The 19,310-nt window shown below is 35.9% G+C and overlaps 1 protein-coding gene across 3 annotated transcripts in view; it reads right to left on the minus strand.

Annotated features, from left to right (window-relative positions):
- Positions 1-229: 229 nt before the first annotated feature.
- The window catches only part of PHF14 (PHD finger protein 14), a 161,019-nt gene continuing 141,938 nt past the window's right edge, over positions 230-19,310 (minus strand). For all 3 annotated transcript variants that reach the window (XM_041418248.1, XM_041418246.1, XM_041418247.1), the window contains one exon: positions 230-410. In XM_041418248.1, coding sequence (XP_041274182.1) covers positions 336-410 — 75 coding nt within the window. In that variant the 3' untranslated portion in view covers positions 230-335. The remainder of the gene's footprint in view (positions 411-19,310) is intronic.

Genomic DNA, 19,310 nt, shown 5'->3' on the forward strand with positions numbered 1-19,310 from the left:
AATTATAACTATCCTTTAAGGATAACACTGTTTTGCAGAGTAAAACAGAAAATTGCCCTATTTGCTTAGTAAATGCTACATGTGATGAATAACCCATCAGCTTTCCATAATGTGTTCAAAAAGCTTTCAGAATTTTATTGGTAAAGTACTCAGTTCTGATAATTCAGCTTTTAATGCAATCAAGAATATCACCAGGAGCTACTTAATTAATTCCCCAGTGCACCATGAATTTAATTTTCAATGACTTTATTGAGAACTTTTTTCTTAATTTTACAATGAGAAACTATAACCACTGTTACACAACTTGCAAATATTTCAAACAAGACAGCAATCTCCTATTTTTTTGATTTCTTCTGTTCCAAATTCAGCTCCTGAGATGGATTTTCTGCTTCAGCTTCATTTTCTTCTTCCTGTAAAAGAAAATGAAAACCTGAACATTAATCAATTTATTGAAAAAGTATACTTTTTCTGCTTATGCAGATGTATGGAACTCGGTACAGTCTTTTGCCATCTTTTGCCTGACTGATGAGCACAAAAATAAGCAAAAAGTCCTTTATTCAAGTGATTGATTTTGCTCAAGTGTTGAAACAAAAATGATACAAAAGTTCAACAAATCTAATTTGCTACATTTATAGGAGAAAAAAAAATTAATGAGTAAATATTTTACTGACTACTTTACTGATAGTTACATAAAGAAATTATTAAATTACACACAGATATATCCAAACGCCTACAGCAGAAAGTATTACACACCTTTCCTTTGTTCTTGACCAGAGGCTCCCACTAAATAAGTTTTGAATGCAAGAACTTTCATCATTGTACTAAAAATTACTTTTGAAAAGCATCTGCCATTGAAAAATGTTTCATTTTTTTGCAACCAGATATGTTTACTTCACCATTTGATAAAAGACAATAAATTTAACTTCAGAGACACTTTATGTGCTGCAGCATCGTATTTTTGTCCCATCTAGCATATTTTCTTGACAGGTCTGCCAATTTTCCAATTACTTGTACCACCATATGTTATCTGAAGATCAGTCAGGTCTAAAATAGGAAACATGAGCATGTCAGACAGCAGCATGCTTACAATATTCTACAGCTTCAGCTCCAAGAGTAAGGCTCATAATTCACTATGGGTTCCTCTGGATCTCACTGAAAAAATGAAGTGACATCACAATGCCTGTTTCCATAGGAATGGATACTATTTTGTGTCCAGTACAAAATCGTGACCTCCAAAGTATAAATCATGGAAGAGTGAGAAAACTGCTTTATAAGGCAACTTGCAACTCATCACATCATGAAAGGTCCTTATCACAATTTCAAAGTACGACCAGTTTTCTAGTCTGCATTTTAATTCAATTTACAGAGAATCTTCCACATTCCAATAACACAAAAAAGAAATGAACAGATATTTTGAATGAAGAAGCATCCTGGCTGCTGTAATAGTACTCATCACAAGCCAAGAGTTGAGAGAAAGGAAACACCAGGGACATTTAGGTGGGACCCAGTAACCCGAGGTGTATTTTCCTGATTTAAAAGAACATTTTCATTCTTGTAGGAAAATAACTTTATCTTTTGCATCTTAGCCCTTCTTTCACCATCAAAGCATGCTTTATAAGGATAACTATAATATTTAGAGGTAGAAAATATATAGGAGGATTAAATGGGCAGCTCAAAATAGGATAGCAGTAGAAAATCTCATTCAAAAATGTGATCTCGTATTATGTTACACCCAGCTGTAATAACATGGAAAAGCTAGTTGTTCTATTAAAGTAGCAGATACTCCAAGCCATCATGCCTCTGAATCCTCCCCTAGGGGACAGCCTAGGCACTGAGAAATATTTACATGACTGACTGCTAAAAGCTTTTTTTCTTCTCTTTCTGGACCATCATCTTTTCAGTTACCCTTGAAACATGTAGTGCTCCCTGTGGCTCTTCTCATTTAGCTGAGAAAACAAGTCTGTGCATGTGTGTGAAACCAAACACTGAAGATTTGTTGAAATTAGAAGTGTAGAATATATTAAAGAAAGTGCAGTGTATAGTATACATACAGAAGTCAAACTTCAGATGAAAACACACAGGGCAGAATCAGAAACAACAAAGGAGGAAGGGGTTACCAAGCTTACAGGTGTCAAAAGAGTACTGTGGAATAAAAAAAATCACTCACAGAAACTTTTGCCTGCTATGATAAACCAGCCAGATTATTTAATGAAGACCATGTTAATAAAAGAACAGAAAATCTGCATGTTTCTGGAGGTCCCTACCTACAGCAGTTGTATCCCAGCTGACCTCAGTGCCAACTAATCCCCCGTCCTAGCACTCGACATTATTCTGATGTTCTGACTTGTCCTCCCCCATACAGGAATATAAACCCTACACTATCATTCTTTTCCAGAACTCTTCACATATTGCTTAGGGCTTCCTCTCCTAATAGATGGAGCGTGCAGAAGTTTCAGACACAACAGGGCCATACCTTCACTGAGGACTACAAGAGGGTTAAAGCACATTAGGCTCAATACTGAATATTGGCTTCCTGACTTTTTTGATGGCAAATAAGTTTTTATCCAATGAATAAGGTTTTTTAGAGAATATTCTGGCTTTGTGTAAATATGAAATATTTAATTCTGTACTCAAAAGGTCATGCTTGCACTCTGGCAGAATTCCCAGGTTACAGCAGCAGCTGCAGTGATCAGTGTATTCTGAGATGCAGAAACAATGGCTGTTGGTGATGGCAGTTCCAGGATTTGCTTGGGTTGAATCCTCCAGATGGAAGCATCAACTTTGGGATATTTTGCAGAACCAATACTTTATGTCTGTTGATTTCCTGTTGCTTCAATCAAGAAAAACATAGTCAAACAGGTAAAATCTACCAGCAGAACATAAATTTGACTTATGTGGGCAGATTCCAATGCACAAGTCATCCAGATGTCTGGCTGATTTTTAAAATTTGTTGGGTTTTTTTGCATTTTTATGCCTGAAAACTGTCTGACTAGCATTGCACCGAACTATAATCCACATAAAACATAATTTCGTACAAGGGTTTTCACTGCATCTTGTTTTCCAAGAACAGAAACACACCTCATTTGGAAACAGAAGTTTGGTACCTCGAACACAGGTGTCTGCTGTGCAAAACTCAGAGTAATGGTGCTTGATTTTTCTCATAGCATGAACTAGCAAGGGGAGAAAACTTTTTCCTTGTTAGACATGCCTTTAGTCAGATCAGTTCCCAGGCTGGGCACTGCCACATGAACAACAGTGCCAGCACAAACAGGATGGCAGAAAGGACTTTTGGGGAACACTGGAAAGTAAGGACCACCAGTTTTGGCATTCATGCAGCTTTCTGTCAGAAAAGAAGTGACAGCTGAGGCCTCAGAATGGCCATGTCACAATAATTTGGGACATGAACCTCTACAAATTATAAGAAGTGTTCTATTACTGCCAGTATGCTCGAGGAAGATCTGAACTGACAATTTAGAGCACACATTAACCATATTACAAGATGTGAAAACCCACTATTATTTCAGTTTGCTGACAATGCAAGATTTCTATGAAATGCTTTATCCATTTTTTAGTAGCCCAAGAGGCAGCCCGATGATTGCACAGAGAATAATGAAATGGTTGGAGTTACTAATGTCATTAATAATGTTTGAATTTTCATCTACATAGCCTATATAGCCTAATTATCAAAAATTATGCAAAACAGACTGCAGATTAAATATATTTAATATATTTGTTTTAGTAATTACCACCTATCATTATCATTATAATGCTTTTAATTCTGATGAATAGCAAAGGAAAACCTTTTATTTTCATGTTATCTGTTAAAATCAGTCCATGATGGCACAGCAGCTACACAGAAGACAAAATACTGAATTCCAGTTTCTGCCCACAGAACTTCAGTTCACATTATTCTATTAATACCTCACATCTTTTTATATTATTATTTATTTTTCAGCCACCTATGACTCTAACATCTAGTGCTTTCTGCTCTAAAAATCCTAAAATCTAACTAGCTTTTCCCAGCAGATGTCACAAGTCAAACTTTTAAAGTAGTTCTTGCCATCAGATGCCAAAAATCAAACTTGTCTCAGTATCTTTTGTGACTACAGACAACCACAGACTCAAATATATAGTGAATACACTCACCAAAAAGATTCTTCTGCACAGATCTGGTGACTTGGAATAGCCAAGGGAGGTGAATCCCTCAAGACTGTACTACTACTCCTACTGAAAAAGTGCACTCAACAGCCCAAAGATTATTTTTATATTCAAGTGAATGAAGTTTACTAGTCTGAAATTGATGTTATTACAGACTTATAAAGCCAACAGGGATAAGGAAAATTACAAAGAACATTACAAAGTGCTGCTAAACCCAACACTCTGAACTGAAATGCCAGCTCAAGAGCTCCTCAAGCCACTGGACACCTCATCTGCATTCTGGTGACACTGATGGAGAGATGGACCTTCCACAATAGTTTTCCTACATCCTTTGCCCTGGCATCCCACCTTTTCTCTGATGAAAACAAGGTACTGGATTAAAGGGTCTTTTTGGATGCTCTGCAGGTGTTTTCAAATGTCCTATGGACATCTCTTCTTTCACACTGCTTAGTCTATACTTGATGGGTGAGCATTTAAGAGTCACAGTGACAGAATAGGGCCAGGAATTTAGAAACAAGACCCTAAAATCTGCCACATAATTGTTTGATTTATTGAAGTATTAAGCACTCAATAGCTTTGCTGAAGTTAATGAGAACACTTCAATATTTAGATATCTTTAGGTGACAAAAACTAAAGCTAAGAGTCTGACTTTTAAATTCTATTTCTAAAGTTTTGAGCTGACAGTTGAGAAAGACTGTGATACAATTTCATCTCCTTTGAAAGCTTGTTTAAGGTCAACCACATTATTCTCTGACCAAAGAATAATGAGTCTAACACAGAAAGTTAATTCTGTAGTAATTATTCCAGAATATTCCCCTGTAGACAAATTCTGGAATGGAAAAAAGAAAGAAAAAAAACCTAGAAACAGGGGTTTGAGTATCCCTTTTGCTTTTTACCCCCTCCAACCAATTTCCTTCAAAATGTCTGAGAATTTATTTTTCCTCCATTAGTTAACAAAATGAAAACTGGAAAATGACAGTGAATGAGACAATTCTTAACCCTACAGGAAATCTGACACTCTTCTGCAAATAGAACAGACCACACATTAATTAACTGTGCTAGGACATGCATCAATTCCCAGTTCTGTTCATTGCACCACACCTGTAATATCTGGAGTTGCATTACAATGTTGACTATTTTACCAACTGTAATCGATATTCTAAACTTAATAAACAGCCATACATTACAGGGTTATGTAAAGAATCATCTGAATATTAAGAAATTATTTGTAACACAAAAATGCCTTGCTATAAGGAGGAATGACTAAAGAGTTGTCTTTGCTAGTACATAAACTATAAATAGCATCTCAAAAGCACTCAGGACCAAATTCTGATACCAGTACTTTCTAGAGTATCTTAACCAAAAGACCTGTAATACGACTAACAGACTACATTATAAAGGATGCCCAGCTGGCATTTCATCTCTTGCCTCACAAAATCTAGCTAGGAAAACAACAGCTGGAAATAGATAAAAATACTTTTAATAATCTTAAAAAATAGATCAGGAAAACAAGAAATTTATTAAATATTAGAGCTTTTGTTTGTGTATGCAAAAGTCTAGCTTCCAAAGTCACGGGCCAAATTTGGAAGAAAATGAGTGTCAGGGAGAAACTGGGAGCTAAGACAGTCTCTCTGTTAAATCGCCAAAAGGAAAGCATCCAGCAGTAAAATTCAAAAGTTATTTTAATTCCAAAGCCTATGCTATCTTCTTCAATAGTATTACTGACAACCCTTGTGATGAACAGTCGTGCAAAAATAGAGTACAAATGAAACAGTTCTTTACCAATGGATATTAGAAGCAAATATACATTTCTCGTGATAGATGACAGTTTTCTGTAACTACAGCTCTGCAGTGATAAGGCAGCTGTTTGCTTCCCAAGAAAAGGAGACCCTTGCTACATGGATCATTTTCATAGTGACAGCCTTGACAAGTTTGACATTTGCTTCATGAAGAATTCTAAAGCAGCCATCAAGAAAATGACCCCTTTGGGACCACTGGATATCTGACAGTTGTACCTTTTAATGTGCATTGCTATTAATTCTTACTGTCAAAGCCCACCCAAGTCCTACAGCACAATCTCTGCTGAACTGGTACACTATAAAATGGAGGCTATGAAGGGACTAGCCATTACAATGTAAGCAAACATGACATCAATTAACTGGAAGCAGCTCTCCACCCCACTTTGTTCAGTGAAAAGAGCAATGCTGCAGTGTTCCCTTACCAAGCAGTACCAACTGCTGAGCTCTAGGTGGCAATGCAAGACCAGCAGAACTACTTTTACACTAAAGCTCCTCTTTAAGAAGCTAAAAGCAGCTGCATGTTTATCACAAACTCTTTCCTTTAACTCACACTGCTACAAGAACTTTAAAGTCTTTTTGAAATGTTTGTCAGTGCTATGTATTTTCTACTTCCTTGTTGCTAATTCTGATTATACAGATAAATGTACCATCGAAGAGCCCTTACAGTCAAATTTCATTTAACGCTTAGTACAGAAGTGGAATTTCATGCCAGATTTCAAATCTTCCATCTGTTCCTCTCCTTTTTAGGAGGCAACCATTCCACTGAGTGGTCCCTTTGGCTGACTGCCACTACAGTTGGGATCCTCTTCAGGGCAGGTGGTGCTCGAAACCCAAGCATTGTTTTACAAGTTCAGCTGGTTCTCCTTGAAGAAAGTAGAGGACAATATTTCCTCTTTAAGAATTTGAGTCTCTGAAGGTTCAGGTTTATGAACATTCCACTGCACCTATAAATACTTAGATATCACAAACCTGCAACATCAACTAAGAAAGAGATGAAAAGCAGCTTTAACAGGACTGTACCATGCCCATATAGGACAAATCTTCTTAATCCACTTCAGTGTGAGAGGGCACTCTAGTTTTCAAATCTGACACCGTCATGAATAAGATAATTGCTAAGGCAAATTTGTCCTTCAGTTATAATAATGACATCTATGCATATATAAACAAATACATGGACACCACAATAGCACTACTTGTGTAGCAACTTGATAATTATTGTTATGAATTGTAAATTTAAAACAGAGAGTTCTAATTTATATATACTACTACATATATACTATATATGTATATAGTAGTAGTATAATATATATTATATAATTTATATATAGTATATATTATATATATTATACTATTTTCCACAATACTGCTGCAGAATAATATTTCATAGTCTAGAAATGCATATTATAATGAAGATAATTTGAAATATTTATGGTTATACTCTCACCATATTTACACTATACATTTACTGAATTACAAGAAATAAACCTTATTCATGTTTGTATTCTTTACACTAGGAAATAAAATGGCTTCTTCTTACAACAGTTACATGAGAACAAAAAGTGCTCTGGCCAACAATGAGGGATTAATAGCTCTATTTCTTAGTACTATCTAATAGAAAAAAAAAAACAACTAAGAAGCACAAATTTAATTTTTAAGAGCTCAATTGTTAGTCTATACATGTATCTTGGTAGGTACCAAATGACAGCTGAAGATTTTTTCACGCTTTAACTGCTTTCTCAAATAAGTTTGTGAAATATAACCTGCATATTCTATATATGGATATATATATATAGCCTTTTATCAAGAGGTCTGAGCATTCTTTGCTTCAAAAATTATTAACAAATTAAATGGAAAAGTATTAACATACTTTAATATAAAAACTGAGTTATACAATAATGTTTCTGGAAGTTACTGTCAAGACAGGCTGCCCAAAGTTGAAGGCAGCTGAAAGACATCACTGTAAACACCACTGAAGGACACGTTTATAACAGAAAAAGACAGTAGTACCATAAGAAAGGAATAAATTTATCTCAATAACAGAGAAAATACATATCCTAATGAAAATGTTTTAGGAAAAATGAGTGCATTGCATGCTTCTGACCAAAATTAATTAGAGTTTTAATGTTTTACATTGCCACCATAATTCTTTAAATGGTGCATTTATTTCATAGCAATAAACACTCGGTTCATTAAGTAAAGTTCAGAATCTGTGTTACTCGCTACATTTAACAACCTTTGGCCCTCTTCTTCTGTATTCCTTGATTCAGGTTTCCAAAGCATTGAATAAGCAATTGGGGAACACAATTAAATTTCATGACTCTGCATATTTAGGATTCTTATTTCATCGAAGACAAAGGGCAATTAATCTACCATTCTATATTGAATTTCAACTTTAGTGAGCCATGATAGATACTGAAATGAATTTACAGGAAGTGCTTAATTAAATTACTGTAAAAACCATAACTAACATTTTTTCCTTCTTTATAACAAAAGAAAATGCACATTTAATTGAAAAAACCTATTGCAGTATTATAAATTTAATAACTTGGGAATTCATGAAAATATTGCTATAATGTGACAGATAAGAATTCAGAAAGCTTTTTTCTTCTTATTTCATTGGAACATTTCACCTGAGTACAGCCACGAAATTCTGTTCAGGTTCAAGGCATAAAAGCTGGAACTTTCAATGGAGTTAATATAATGACATTGCCTTCATTTTGTCATTTATTTTCCAAAATGTGAAATAAGTAAATGTTGTAGAAATTACTTTATATTTGCTGTAATACTGAACTCCTATATTTAGTCACAATTCAGGAAGTTGTCAACAAAACAGATAGAAATGAATGAAGATGTAGAAGTAGCTGAAAGCTAGATGAAGGCTAGACTGTGAGAGCAAACAGAATCAGTGCTACTGCTGTACTGCTGAAGCAATTAAAGACTAAAAAGACTTTTGCTTAAAAAAAAAAACAAAAAACCAAACAAAAACCCCCAAAATTCCTTTCAGCAGGTCCCCCAAACACATACTGATATTTAAATTTGGAATCCAACAACTATAACTAAACAAATGTTTCAATTATTTCAACAACTTCAATTAAATAAAATCCCCAAAAGAGCATTTTAGGACCAGATCTGTAGCATCATATTAGCAGTCCCTTTCATCTCTGAAGGAAGATCTACTCTTTTCCTACTGCCCTCATTTAATCTGAATTAACACAAGCATTGCAGACCTACCCAGAAGACAAAATCATTGCTTTCCAAGATGTACAAAAACACTTTTAATTTGACTACACAGAATCACAGAATGATTCCCTTCATCCATTTGGCTCTGGACTTGAAACCTAACAAGACAAGAAACCTATGGCTTTAAAGGTTGGACTTCAGTTGGTTTGATGTCAAAAGGGAGTGTTGTAGGTTTGTTTTCATATTTTGACTTTATTGCTCTATTTGAAGGAGCCTGTTCTGAGCCTGTAATCATGCCTAAACAGTTCTGTTTCATACAATAGTTTAGACCAATTGCCTTAGAAGCATCAAGGGTGTATTGGTAATAAACACACAGTCAATTTGGAAACAAAGTTGTAACATTTCATATACCAAGGTTTTAACAGTTTCAGACTGATCAGCTTCTAAGTAATAAAAAACAAACAAACAAACCTCCAAAAAAAAAAAAAAAAGAAGAAAGAAAGAAAAAAAAGAATGCATCAGATTTAACAGTAGATCTCCTCAAATTCCATTCCTCTTTGCATTTCCAAGTGATGACTGAAAGCCAAATGTTATTTAATTCAGTGGGCATACTGAGGAATGTTTTGGTAATTTTTCATGATATTGATGTTGCTTCACTGTAATTTTTTGAAGTCAGAATCAAATGAAATTCTTTCAACTACAAATAATATGATGTCCCACCATTTAATGTTTCAAATATCATCAAAAGGAATTTTACAAAAGAGTGCCCCGTAAAAGCAGCATCTGCCTTCAAACATACTCATTTTGAAATGCTTCCAAATCCTTAAATCCTCCTATAACATAAGGCTATAACTTAATATCTAAAAATATTTATACACTTAATGAAAAAAATAATTAGTTACCTTTCAGAAAATTAGAATCAAATTAATTGAGAGACCTCATCATGGTGCTGGTAGTCACAGCAAACAGGGCTTCTTATATGTTCATTGTGCATTGCTTTCTGATAAATTTGTAAGTCACTGTTTCACTAAACCACATCAAAGTCATCTTTTGGTTTGTCAACAGCTTGCTTCCCATCTCTGCCTACCCTCCAACAAATCACACATAACACTGTTAGAAGAGTGGGAGAAAGAATACTTTGATGTGATTCAATTACTGAAAAGCTATATTCCAAAAGATTCCCAAAGCTAGGGAAATTTGGCTATAACTAATTAGTGTTTTGCATATTTATGAGAGAAGAGCTCATTACAGAGCTTACATTATAAATTGTTGTTTATGTACTTTTTCCTTGACAGTCTGAAGTCACTTAATATCATTCACTGAAACTCCTTTTGAAGCTCACTAAACTCCACGCCTCTGAAGGCTTTTTGTCTCCCATTACATTATATCACAGTGTTTCCAAGACATAATATTCTTCACCATATATTCTTTACCATTAAGGGGCATAACTTGCACAATCATACATGCATTGTTACATTTAACCCATCTGATTACTGAGCTGAACACTACCATTGACTGGGGCTACGTATGAGCTACACTGCAGAACAATATTTCTCTGGAGTGGATACCAAGTTCAAACAGCCCCTGAATCAAGAAGGGTATTTTAATTATGGGCATTTAAGAGGAAGTTGAGCTATTTTCAGATGTCTCATGTTTTCCTGAAATCCTAGTGCTGCCACTCAACACTCTACAGAGTTTCTGTCTGTCACCTCACGGAGGGTCAGCTACAGCCCCATGGTGATGTTTGGTACTTGCTGCTCTCTGCTCTTGCTCAAGAGCTGCTCCTGCACCTGTCAGTGTTTCCTAACAACACCAAGCAAAAGCTTCCATCTGCATTCATTTTACTTAGTGGCAATCTATTTGGTTTCCTTCACTGGCTTTTCTCTTTCTGCATATACAGGAGCTCCAAGAATTGGATATCATTATTCTGAGAGTTAACAGCCAGTAGCTATTTCCTTATTTTCTGATTACTGATGATTTAAGATAAACTTACCATGTCTCCTTTACTCACAAAACTGAACAGGAAGTATATTATAAAAAGGTTATGTAGAAAAAACAGGCTCATGTTCTTCTTTGGCACATACCACTTAGTATTGAAGCCAACCCATTTTGCTGCTTCCTCTCCTCTAATGTAACTTAGATGACCAACAAATCAAGAAACACAGAAGCCTGTAGCACTGCCATTTAAATCAGCACTTAAATTTAGAAAAAAAAGATAACTTTACTACCTATTCTGTCAATGTAACTTTTAAATATGATTATTAATTATTATATATAAGACCATGAAGAAAATACAGCAAATACCATCTGTTTTGGCAGACAACAAATCAAGGATCTTATTTTTCCTACATTAACTGATGTATCTCTTTGTCAGTATTCTGCTTAATGTCAGTGAAAGCAGCATTAATTACTTGTTACTTGAATTTGACTTAGGTATTTTCAACTCATTTGCACTCAAGGAAACCTTTCAGGATATAAGTTCTCAAAAGAGCAAATAATGAAAAGTTTGTTAGCTGTTTCTTCCCTTGTCCACTGAAAATTCCACCAAATTATGCTTTTTAAGACCTTGATACAGAAAGGTCTCTAGGTCTCCTTCGAAGATTTTGCTGTTCAAAATGATAAATGATAATACAAAGATATATTTATTTAGCTGTAACATTAATAAATAATACAAATCTGGTCAAGTCATATCATACCATATGCTATATAAAGACATCTGGGGAGTTTGACCATGTAAACAAATCAGTTATGAAAACAAAATGAAAGAAGAAAAAGAAGCAAAATATGAGGGAAGCTAAGTAGGTCAGGGTAATGGCCACGTACATTAATCACATTTTAGTTCCAAGAATGGCTAATAAATGAAGAATGATTAAAAAGTGGGTAGCATCAAAATGTATATAAAACTATTTCAAATAGAAATATTTTATATTTTTTATAAAACAAATTGATTGTACAGGACAGATAAAAAATCAAAGAGTTATTGCAGATATTTTATCAAAACAATACTGAGGCTTGAGTCAGTCTGTAGAGGTGTCCTTCTGAGCTGAGGTCATGGGGAAAACTCTGTGTAAGAAAAGCTGAGGAAACCCTGGATCTCTGGAAAATATCAGTGAAGAAGAAGAAGAATGGAGAAGTGGTACTTAACAGATCTTCTAGTCTAAAGGAGGGTAACTAACAGAAACCAGCATAAAGCTAAAGCATGTGTCGATAGTAAAGCATGGTCTGAGACTCAGATGAGGAATTTCTCAGCTGAAATCTCTGACATTTGTACCCCTACTATAATCCTTGCTTGGCCTGGAGGATGTGGAAATTGAACTCACTACTAGAATGTTAAAGAACTTTCCATAAACTGTGAATAATAATACTTTCAATGTCAGGATGGAGCTCTATGCGTGAAAAGATTTATATAAGTGCTAAGTGCTGTCATTGTTATTACATTCAGTGAGTACAGAAGACTTTAAAAGCATTAACTTTTCCAGCACAGAACATCACCCGTTCTTTCTGAAGCCAGAAAAGAAGACATAAAATGAGTGTAGTTATTGCAAGAAATTGTCTGGTTTTAAGTTCTGATGCTTATTTTTTGTGTCTAGAAAAAGGAAACAACCATCAACAGCAGGAATCTTACTTGCCATTTTATAATATGCAGCAACCTATAACATATATGAAAACCAGTTTTACTTCATAGAAACTTGTTTTTTCAGGAAATTATTTAATTGGAAAGATGTTTTGAGAGCAATCAAAAAACAATACATAAAAAGGTGTCTGGTTTAGAACAATGAATAGAGAATGGAGTAAATTTTTAAAACATAATGTATTAAGGAAGTAACTACCAAGTATGTGCTAGTACATCAGCCAGTAGGATCAAATGAAACTCATGTCTCTATTTGTCCTTCTCAGAAGGAGAACCACCTGGTTTCCAAGGAAGACCAGATTCTAATGGAGTTTAAGTGGTGGTCTGTCATCTCTTTATGAAAACTGGTCATCTGGAGTTAGGTAAATTTTTTTACAGAAAAGTACTTTCATTTTTAGGCCATCTTGCATAATTTGAAGATAATTGTTAAGACTGTGATCAAGAACTACATCCCAGGGAGTAGAAACTTTTGGATATGTACCTTCTGATTTTTGATTTTTAAAAAGTATTATTTATGTCCTGTCTTGCACTTAGAATTCAAACTTTACTCAGTGGACAGTGGAAGTTTCACACACAATATTCTGTGGAGACCCTGGATGGGCATCCCCTGGTCTAGGGAGACACAAGAAGCTTCCCTCAAAAAGCTGTTAGACCCCACTGGCTCCTTCGCCCTGTTCCTGTGTCTGTTCCTATGTCCCTGAGCCACTCCTTTCCCATTTCCCGATTGGCACTCATCTTTGTACTGCCCCGAGACCAGGGTCAGCCCCAGGCCCCTGCAGAGAGAAAGCAGGACTCTGTGTGTATGTGTATGGGACCTGATCATCTCACCTGAATAGAACATCTGTGGATATTATGCAAAGGCCGTTTTTGCTTCCTTACCCTGGACTATGCTAGCAGCAATTCAGACTGCTACAATATTCCTTTCATCCAAGAACAGCAATCATTCTTTTGACCTAGCAACATCACATTTTCAGGCATGGTGAGCATTGTCTCTACATATAACCCATTTTTTTATTCTTGAAAATCTTTATTTCATTGAGAAAAATAAAAGGCAGAATTTTCTTTCATATATTTAAAACTTTAATTACAGAAGGACTGCTACTGATACTACCCAACACGTTAAAATACTTTCTCTGAACAGAACTGTCACTACTGCACTATTTAAATTTACAAAGCGATTTCCACATGAATGGGATTGTTCCAGCCTGAAAACATTTTTAATACCATAAGCAAACAAGAGATGAATGCACAAAATTAACTGCTTAACAGAGGTTTATGTACCCCCTTGTGCATTGTGTTTGGAAATGAAGTCCTTAAACTCAGAGGCAGAGGATTCTCTGTGGATTAGAAGAGAGACACACAGTCCTTTCAGCAGCATCCTTTTATATAAAATTTGGCACTAACACCCTGTTTGCTTCAACAAATAACTTCATGCTTAGTCCTTTTAATCCAATTTCCACCATAATATAGACTGAAGTGTTGTGAAAATACTAGAAGAGGATGCCTGGAAATTTCTTGCATTAGAAATCTAATCCAGGTGGTAATCCAATCCCACACAGCACATTTCTCATTAACTGAGAGGTATGACCCACAGATGGCTTTATACAAACCAGCATTCTGCACTAGCTATGACTGGAAATATTCTCACACATCAAGACATGACTCAACAAGGCAGGTAAGAGGCTAAGTCTGACAAGAAAAGGAACAGTCACTCTACTGAAAGCTACAATAATTGATTGTAACACTCATCCCAAGTTGAATAGCTCAGATTTGTAGGCTATTACAGCATCAGGTACTTTGCCTGTGCAGAGAGTATAAGCCCCCCTATTCAGCAAGAGCTTTGTCATTATGTACTGTCTCCTCTCAGGTGAAAGCACCACATGTAACCTTAAACAGCCACCTCGCAGCAGCCAGGAGACCACTCAGACAAAACTTCTTCATAGTTTACCATCACAGAAAACAGTAATTTCCTAGACAACGAATATTGCTACTTTTGTCTTTTATTTCTTGAAGCGATTCTTCCCTGAAAAGGACAGATGCTTGCAGATGCCAGCAGCTTGCCATGTATGTGTCCTGGCCAGAAAACCAGCATTCCCATGTTCTCCTTGTAGAAAGCCTGGCTCCATTTGTGTCTCAAAGGCAGCACAAGGCTGCTGCTCATTGCTTGTGAATATGATGTCAGACTTTGACTAAGCAGAGATTTAAATAAAAAAATAGAAACTCTACAGTCTTTAAGAAACTTGAACAGGATGGAAGCATGCCACTAACATATTCCCATCACAACAGTGCCACATACCTTTTTATCATCGCCAAACAAGTATCTATTCATAGAGGTGTTTGTCTTTAATGTGTCTTGGGCAGAAGAAGGAAAAAGAAAATGGTGTATACCCATATTAAAAAATTTCTATCATTTGTGAAGCAAACATTTTCTTAATGTAGTTTCTTTCAAATTTTTAGTGTTACACTCTTATTCATAGAAAGGTTAATTTGTTCATTAATAATTTCTGCAATTTTTCACAAAGTATAAGGTTTTGTCTAAAATGGACATTTCAAAGTTAGGCTGGTAGAAGGAAAAAAAATGTGCAGGAAGGACAAAAAACCAAAAAATACATTCCCTGGCAATATTCTTTTGAATATGATTTGAACTGCATTTGTCCTGCACTGTGTCTCAGTAATAAGCAAGCCTTATTGCTTAACGAAAAGGACTTGTATCCCTGGCCTATGTAAAAATACAGGCTGCATCTGTGATTCTCTTTTTCCTGCTGTTTCTCTGAGTAACTGAGGTGACAGCTAAGATTTTTATTTGTCTGAATAGTTCATTAAATGCAACACAGCCCTTCCCTACTCCTTGGGTTGAGTCCCAAACATATTTTTTCATTTTCAAGGTCTTATCCACAGATACAGAGAATAAAAGGGAATTTTCTCCATGCCCAATTGGTTGCTTTGACCAGATAACTAGACAAAGCTGATGAAAATAATGTCTCAGCGTTGCTCCACTTTCTGCCCAAAAACTGCTTTCTTAATATGTGTAGAACTTCATACTTAAGTTACTTTCATCACCTTCAGGCTTGTTTCCTTCCAGCTTTCACAACCTACTTTACAGAACTAATCATCTTTTAACCAGGAAATTTCCTGGAGATCCTTAGGATGGCACTTAAAAATCTTAGTATAATTTCCTTTAGATACAAGCTCTTCTTTCTTTCTTTGTTGCTGTTCTTCATCTACTTCCTTGAAAGAACATCTTCTCTGGATACAAGAATAAGGTAGACATAACAGCTTTCACTTATAGGTAAGTTCAAGGTATAGGACTGAATAGATTTCCCTAGAAAGGAGATTTCTGGCAGTTGTTTTGCTTTTTTAAGATTCAGAGTAATAATTTTTCCTCTAATCTTACATTTAAGATTATTAAAGTGAAGAAACTGAAACAGGCACCAGTCTCCCGCTCTCTCTCTAAAGAACTAAAATGTGTTCTGGGACTGTGTTCCAATCAGACAACCACCACCCATGTGGACACAGTGAAATATTTTTGTTATAACTTTCAGAAGCCAGATATTAAAATATTTTAGAACTCCCGTCATATTAATGTTTCATCACTCAGAAAAATTTCTTAGATTCCATAAGAATGAGGCCTAAGCCATGACACATGTCATGAGATATGTGCCAAAGGGATTTCCAAGAGATGTGCCACACCCCTGATCGCTGAGGACTAGCTGGAAAGCAAGGGTGTTTATTTTCTGCCAGATTTCCATACTCTTAATGCAACAGATTCTAACAGTGATAACAGCAGCTTTTGTCTCAAGTGTTAGAGATTTTCTCAGGAGTGCAGCAGGTTGTGATCATATTTATATCAACTGAGATAATTTTTCTAACTAACTTCTACACATAAAATCATCTTGCTTTCATTATGCCAGATGCATGCACCCCACTAATCCAAAAAATATTAAATGCATAATTGAATTTCATTTCCTTAGGGCATATGATTTCATAACCCATGGCAGGAAAGGATGAGAAGAGTCAATTAACAACAAAATGCCTGTCCAAACAAATGAAAGGTCAGACCTCCTCAAAAGCTTGCCTTATTCTTTCTACATTAATGTTTATGAACCAGTGATCTATCAAGCCCTTCAAAATCAAGCAGTAGATACTCTGCAGTTAACAATTTTTTTTGTACTCTCTGAGAGGCACTGTCAAAGATATGTTGCTTAAGAAACTTCCACTTCAGAGAGCTGTAGGTGTATCTCTCCTCAAAGTGTCACTGAAATACCATTTTCAAATGCAAGACTGGCTGACTTGGTGAAATTTCTAAGCCACGCACTTACAGCTAACTGGAATGCTGGTCATGAAAAGACCAGTATGACCTCACTTCTGACACATGACAGCCTTCCTTAATGAAGTTACTTGGTGCCAGAAGATGTGAAGTGAGCTCCTCTGAAAACATTCTGGAGATGCTGGAATACAGAAGCCACCACCAGTCAATCAAAGTTTAACAGATTTTATGATTCTGGAGTTTGCTTGGCTCAGAAGGATTGATGCATGTTTGAAAAGAGTGAGGCACTAGGAGTCAGCGTGCCTGCTCCATCTGCCATGAAGACATCACGCTTGTTCTGCAAAGTAGACAGGATCTCATGGCTCTGGAAGGGATGAAGACAACCAAGGACTGCTCAGGAGTTTCATTTCAAAGCACAAAAAACCTGACTTGTAATGAAATCAATTCATCTGATGTCCGAAGATACTGAGTTTACCACAATGAGAAAAACCTCCGCTATGCACAACTATACATATCAGTAGCCTAATGCAGTTTTTGTCTGATGAACTTTTCCCACACTATCTAGAAAGCAGTATTTTGAAAGATGAACCACAAATGCAAATTTGCCAGCATGGTTCTTCATGGCCAAAAGCCAAATGGATGTGTTGGTCTAAATAAGTGCCTGATTTCCAAGGGTAGGATCCCACACTTCAATGCAGCCATACCCTCATATTGCATCTCCTTTATTCTGAACCAGAAAACAGTGGAACCTACCAGTCAAAGCAGGTTCTTATCCTGCATGTAGGCAGCTGCTTGGATGGAAGTACTCTGTTATTTTGAGCCCTCTGACATGGCTGACCAGAGTTCAGTGCACATAAAAAGTATGAGGTTAAAAAAGCTTACTAAGACCTGAATAAAGCATAACCAAAGGTAATAAATTTATTTCAATACACTCGGATATAGAACCACTGTTAATTTCAATGCTTGTTACTCAAATTCTTCTTTGCTTTGAGCTCTCTGAAAATTTGGAAATTTGCTTTCACAAGATGCATGATGGACAGCAGAAGGAATGCCTAGAACATAACTCATCATCCTTATGTTCCACATTGATTTTAGGATGCAACAATGCAAAAATTCCCTAATACATATGTTACAAATGTTCTGGCAACGACAGTCAGCAAGCTGTTCTACAGAGTACCCATCCAAGAGCAAATTGCACTCTGTCTGCAAATAATCACAAAAGGTAAAGAGTCTGTAGGAACTGGGAATGTTTACCGAAAGAATTAAAATTGAAATTGCAAGTTGCTTTCAAGCCACTGATCATGAAGTATTAAACAAGCTTTACTGCCTTATCATAGCAATTAATTTTTGTTTCACATTAATGACATTCTTATCATGCCTGAGATATTAATGCAATTTGACAACAGCAAATACTATAAGATCACTTATCCATGTCACTTGTGGGGACAAATTCACAGTTTTACATTAATCACCTTCAAACATACTAACTTGCTTCTAAAATGGACTGCTTCTGTGATTTCATCATAGAAAGATTCATTCTCACATTGTCTTTTAATATCTGATTTCTAAAGAAAATAATTATCACGTTTCTAGACAGCAGATCTAAACCAAAACACTGGGTGTACCCCAAAAAATTATATTTTGATGTTTCTTATTAAATACATGACCTTACTAAATCTCCTGGCTTATTTCATCATCAACGTGATGTGATACTAATTAGTGATTAAAGTTGAATTTATTGCTGGAAGAAAACACTTGGAGTTCAAAGCGAAATTCTGACACACATCAGAAACAGACTTCATTTCAGCTTTCTGCTTGTTTGCAAAAAGTTGTGATGGACACCTTGGGTCTTTTGTGATGGGACTGGCTCTAAAAAAAGCAGTGTCACTTCTGACCAAGGACCTTGGAGAGCGCCTCTCTCAGAAAACTGCCAAGATGCAGCTGGAATTAGGGAGGTAGTAGCCATAAACGTGGGAGTTGCTGCTGCAGGACTTGGGAAAAGAGCATTCAGAAAGAAAGCACAAAACTTAACCACTCACCCTTCAACAGATTAGAGAAACATTGGATATGACATTTTAAAGTACTACTGTAGCCATGATATTATGAAAATCCTTTGCTGGGATTTTTCCTCTCCTGAGAAGCTGAGGAGCCTCAGGAGAGAAATGTAAACAATTACTATCTGCGGCTGTGGAATGCAACAGGTGCATCTGTGATTGGTCCATGTAGATTGTTTTCCATTGTTTTCCAATCACAGCCACCTGTGTCAAGGCTGTGA

This window comes from Onychostruthus taczanowskii, unplaced genomic scaffold, assembly GCF_017590055.1.
Source record: "Onychostruthus taczanowskii isolate IOZ18803 unplaced genomic scaffold, ASM1759005v1 scaffold59, whole genome shotgun sequence".
NCBI classification, from domain to species: domain Eukaryota; kingdom Metazoa; phylum Chordata; class Aves; order Passeriformes; family Passeridae; genus Onychostruthus; species Onychostruthus taczanowskii.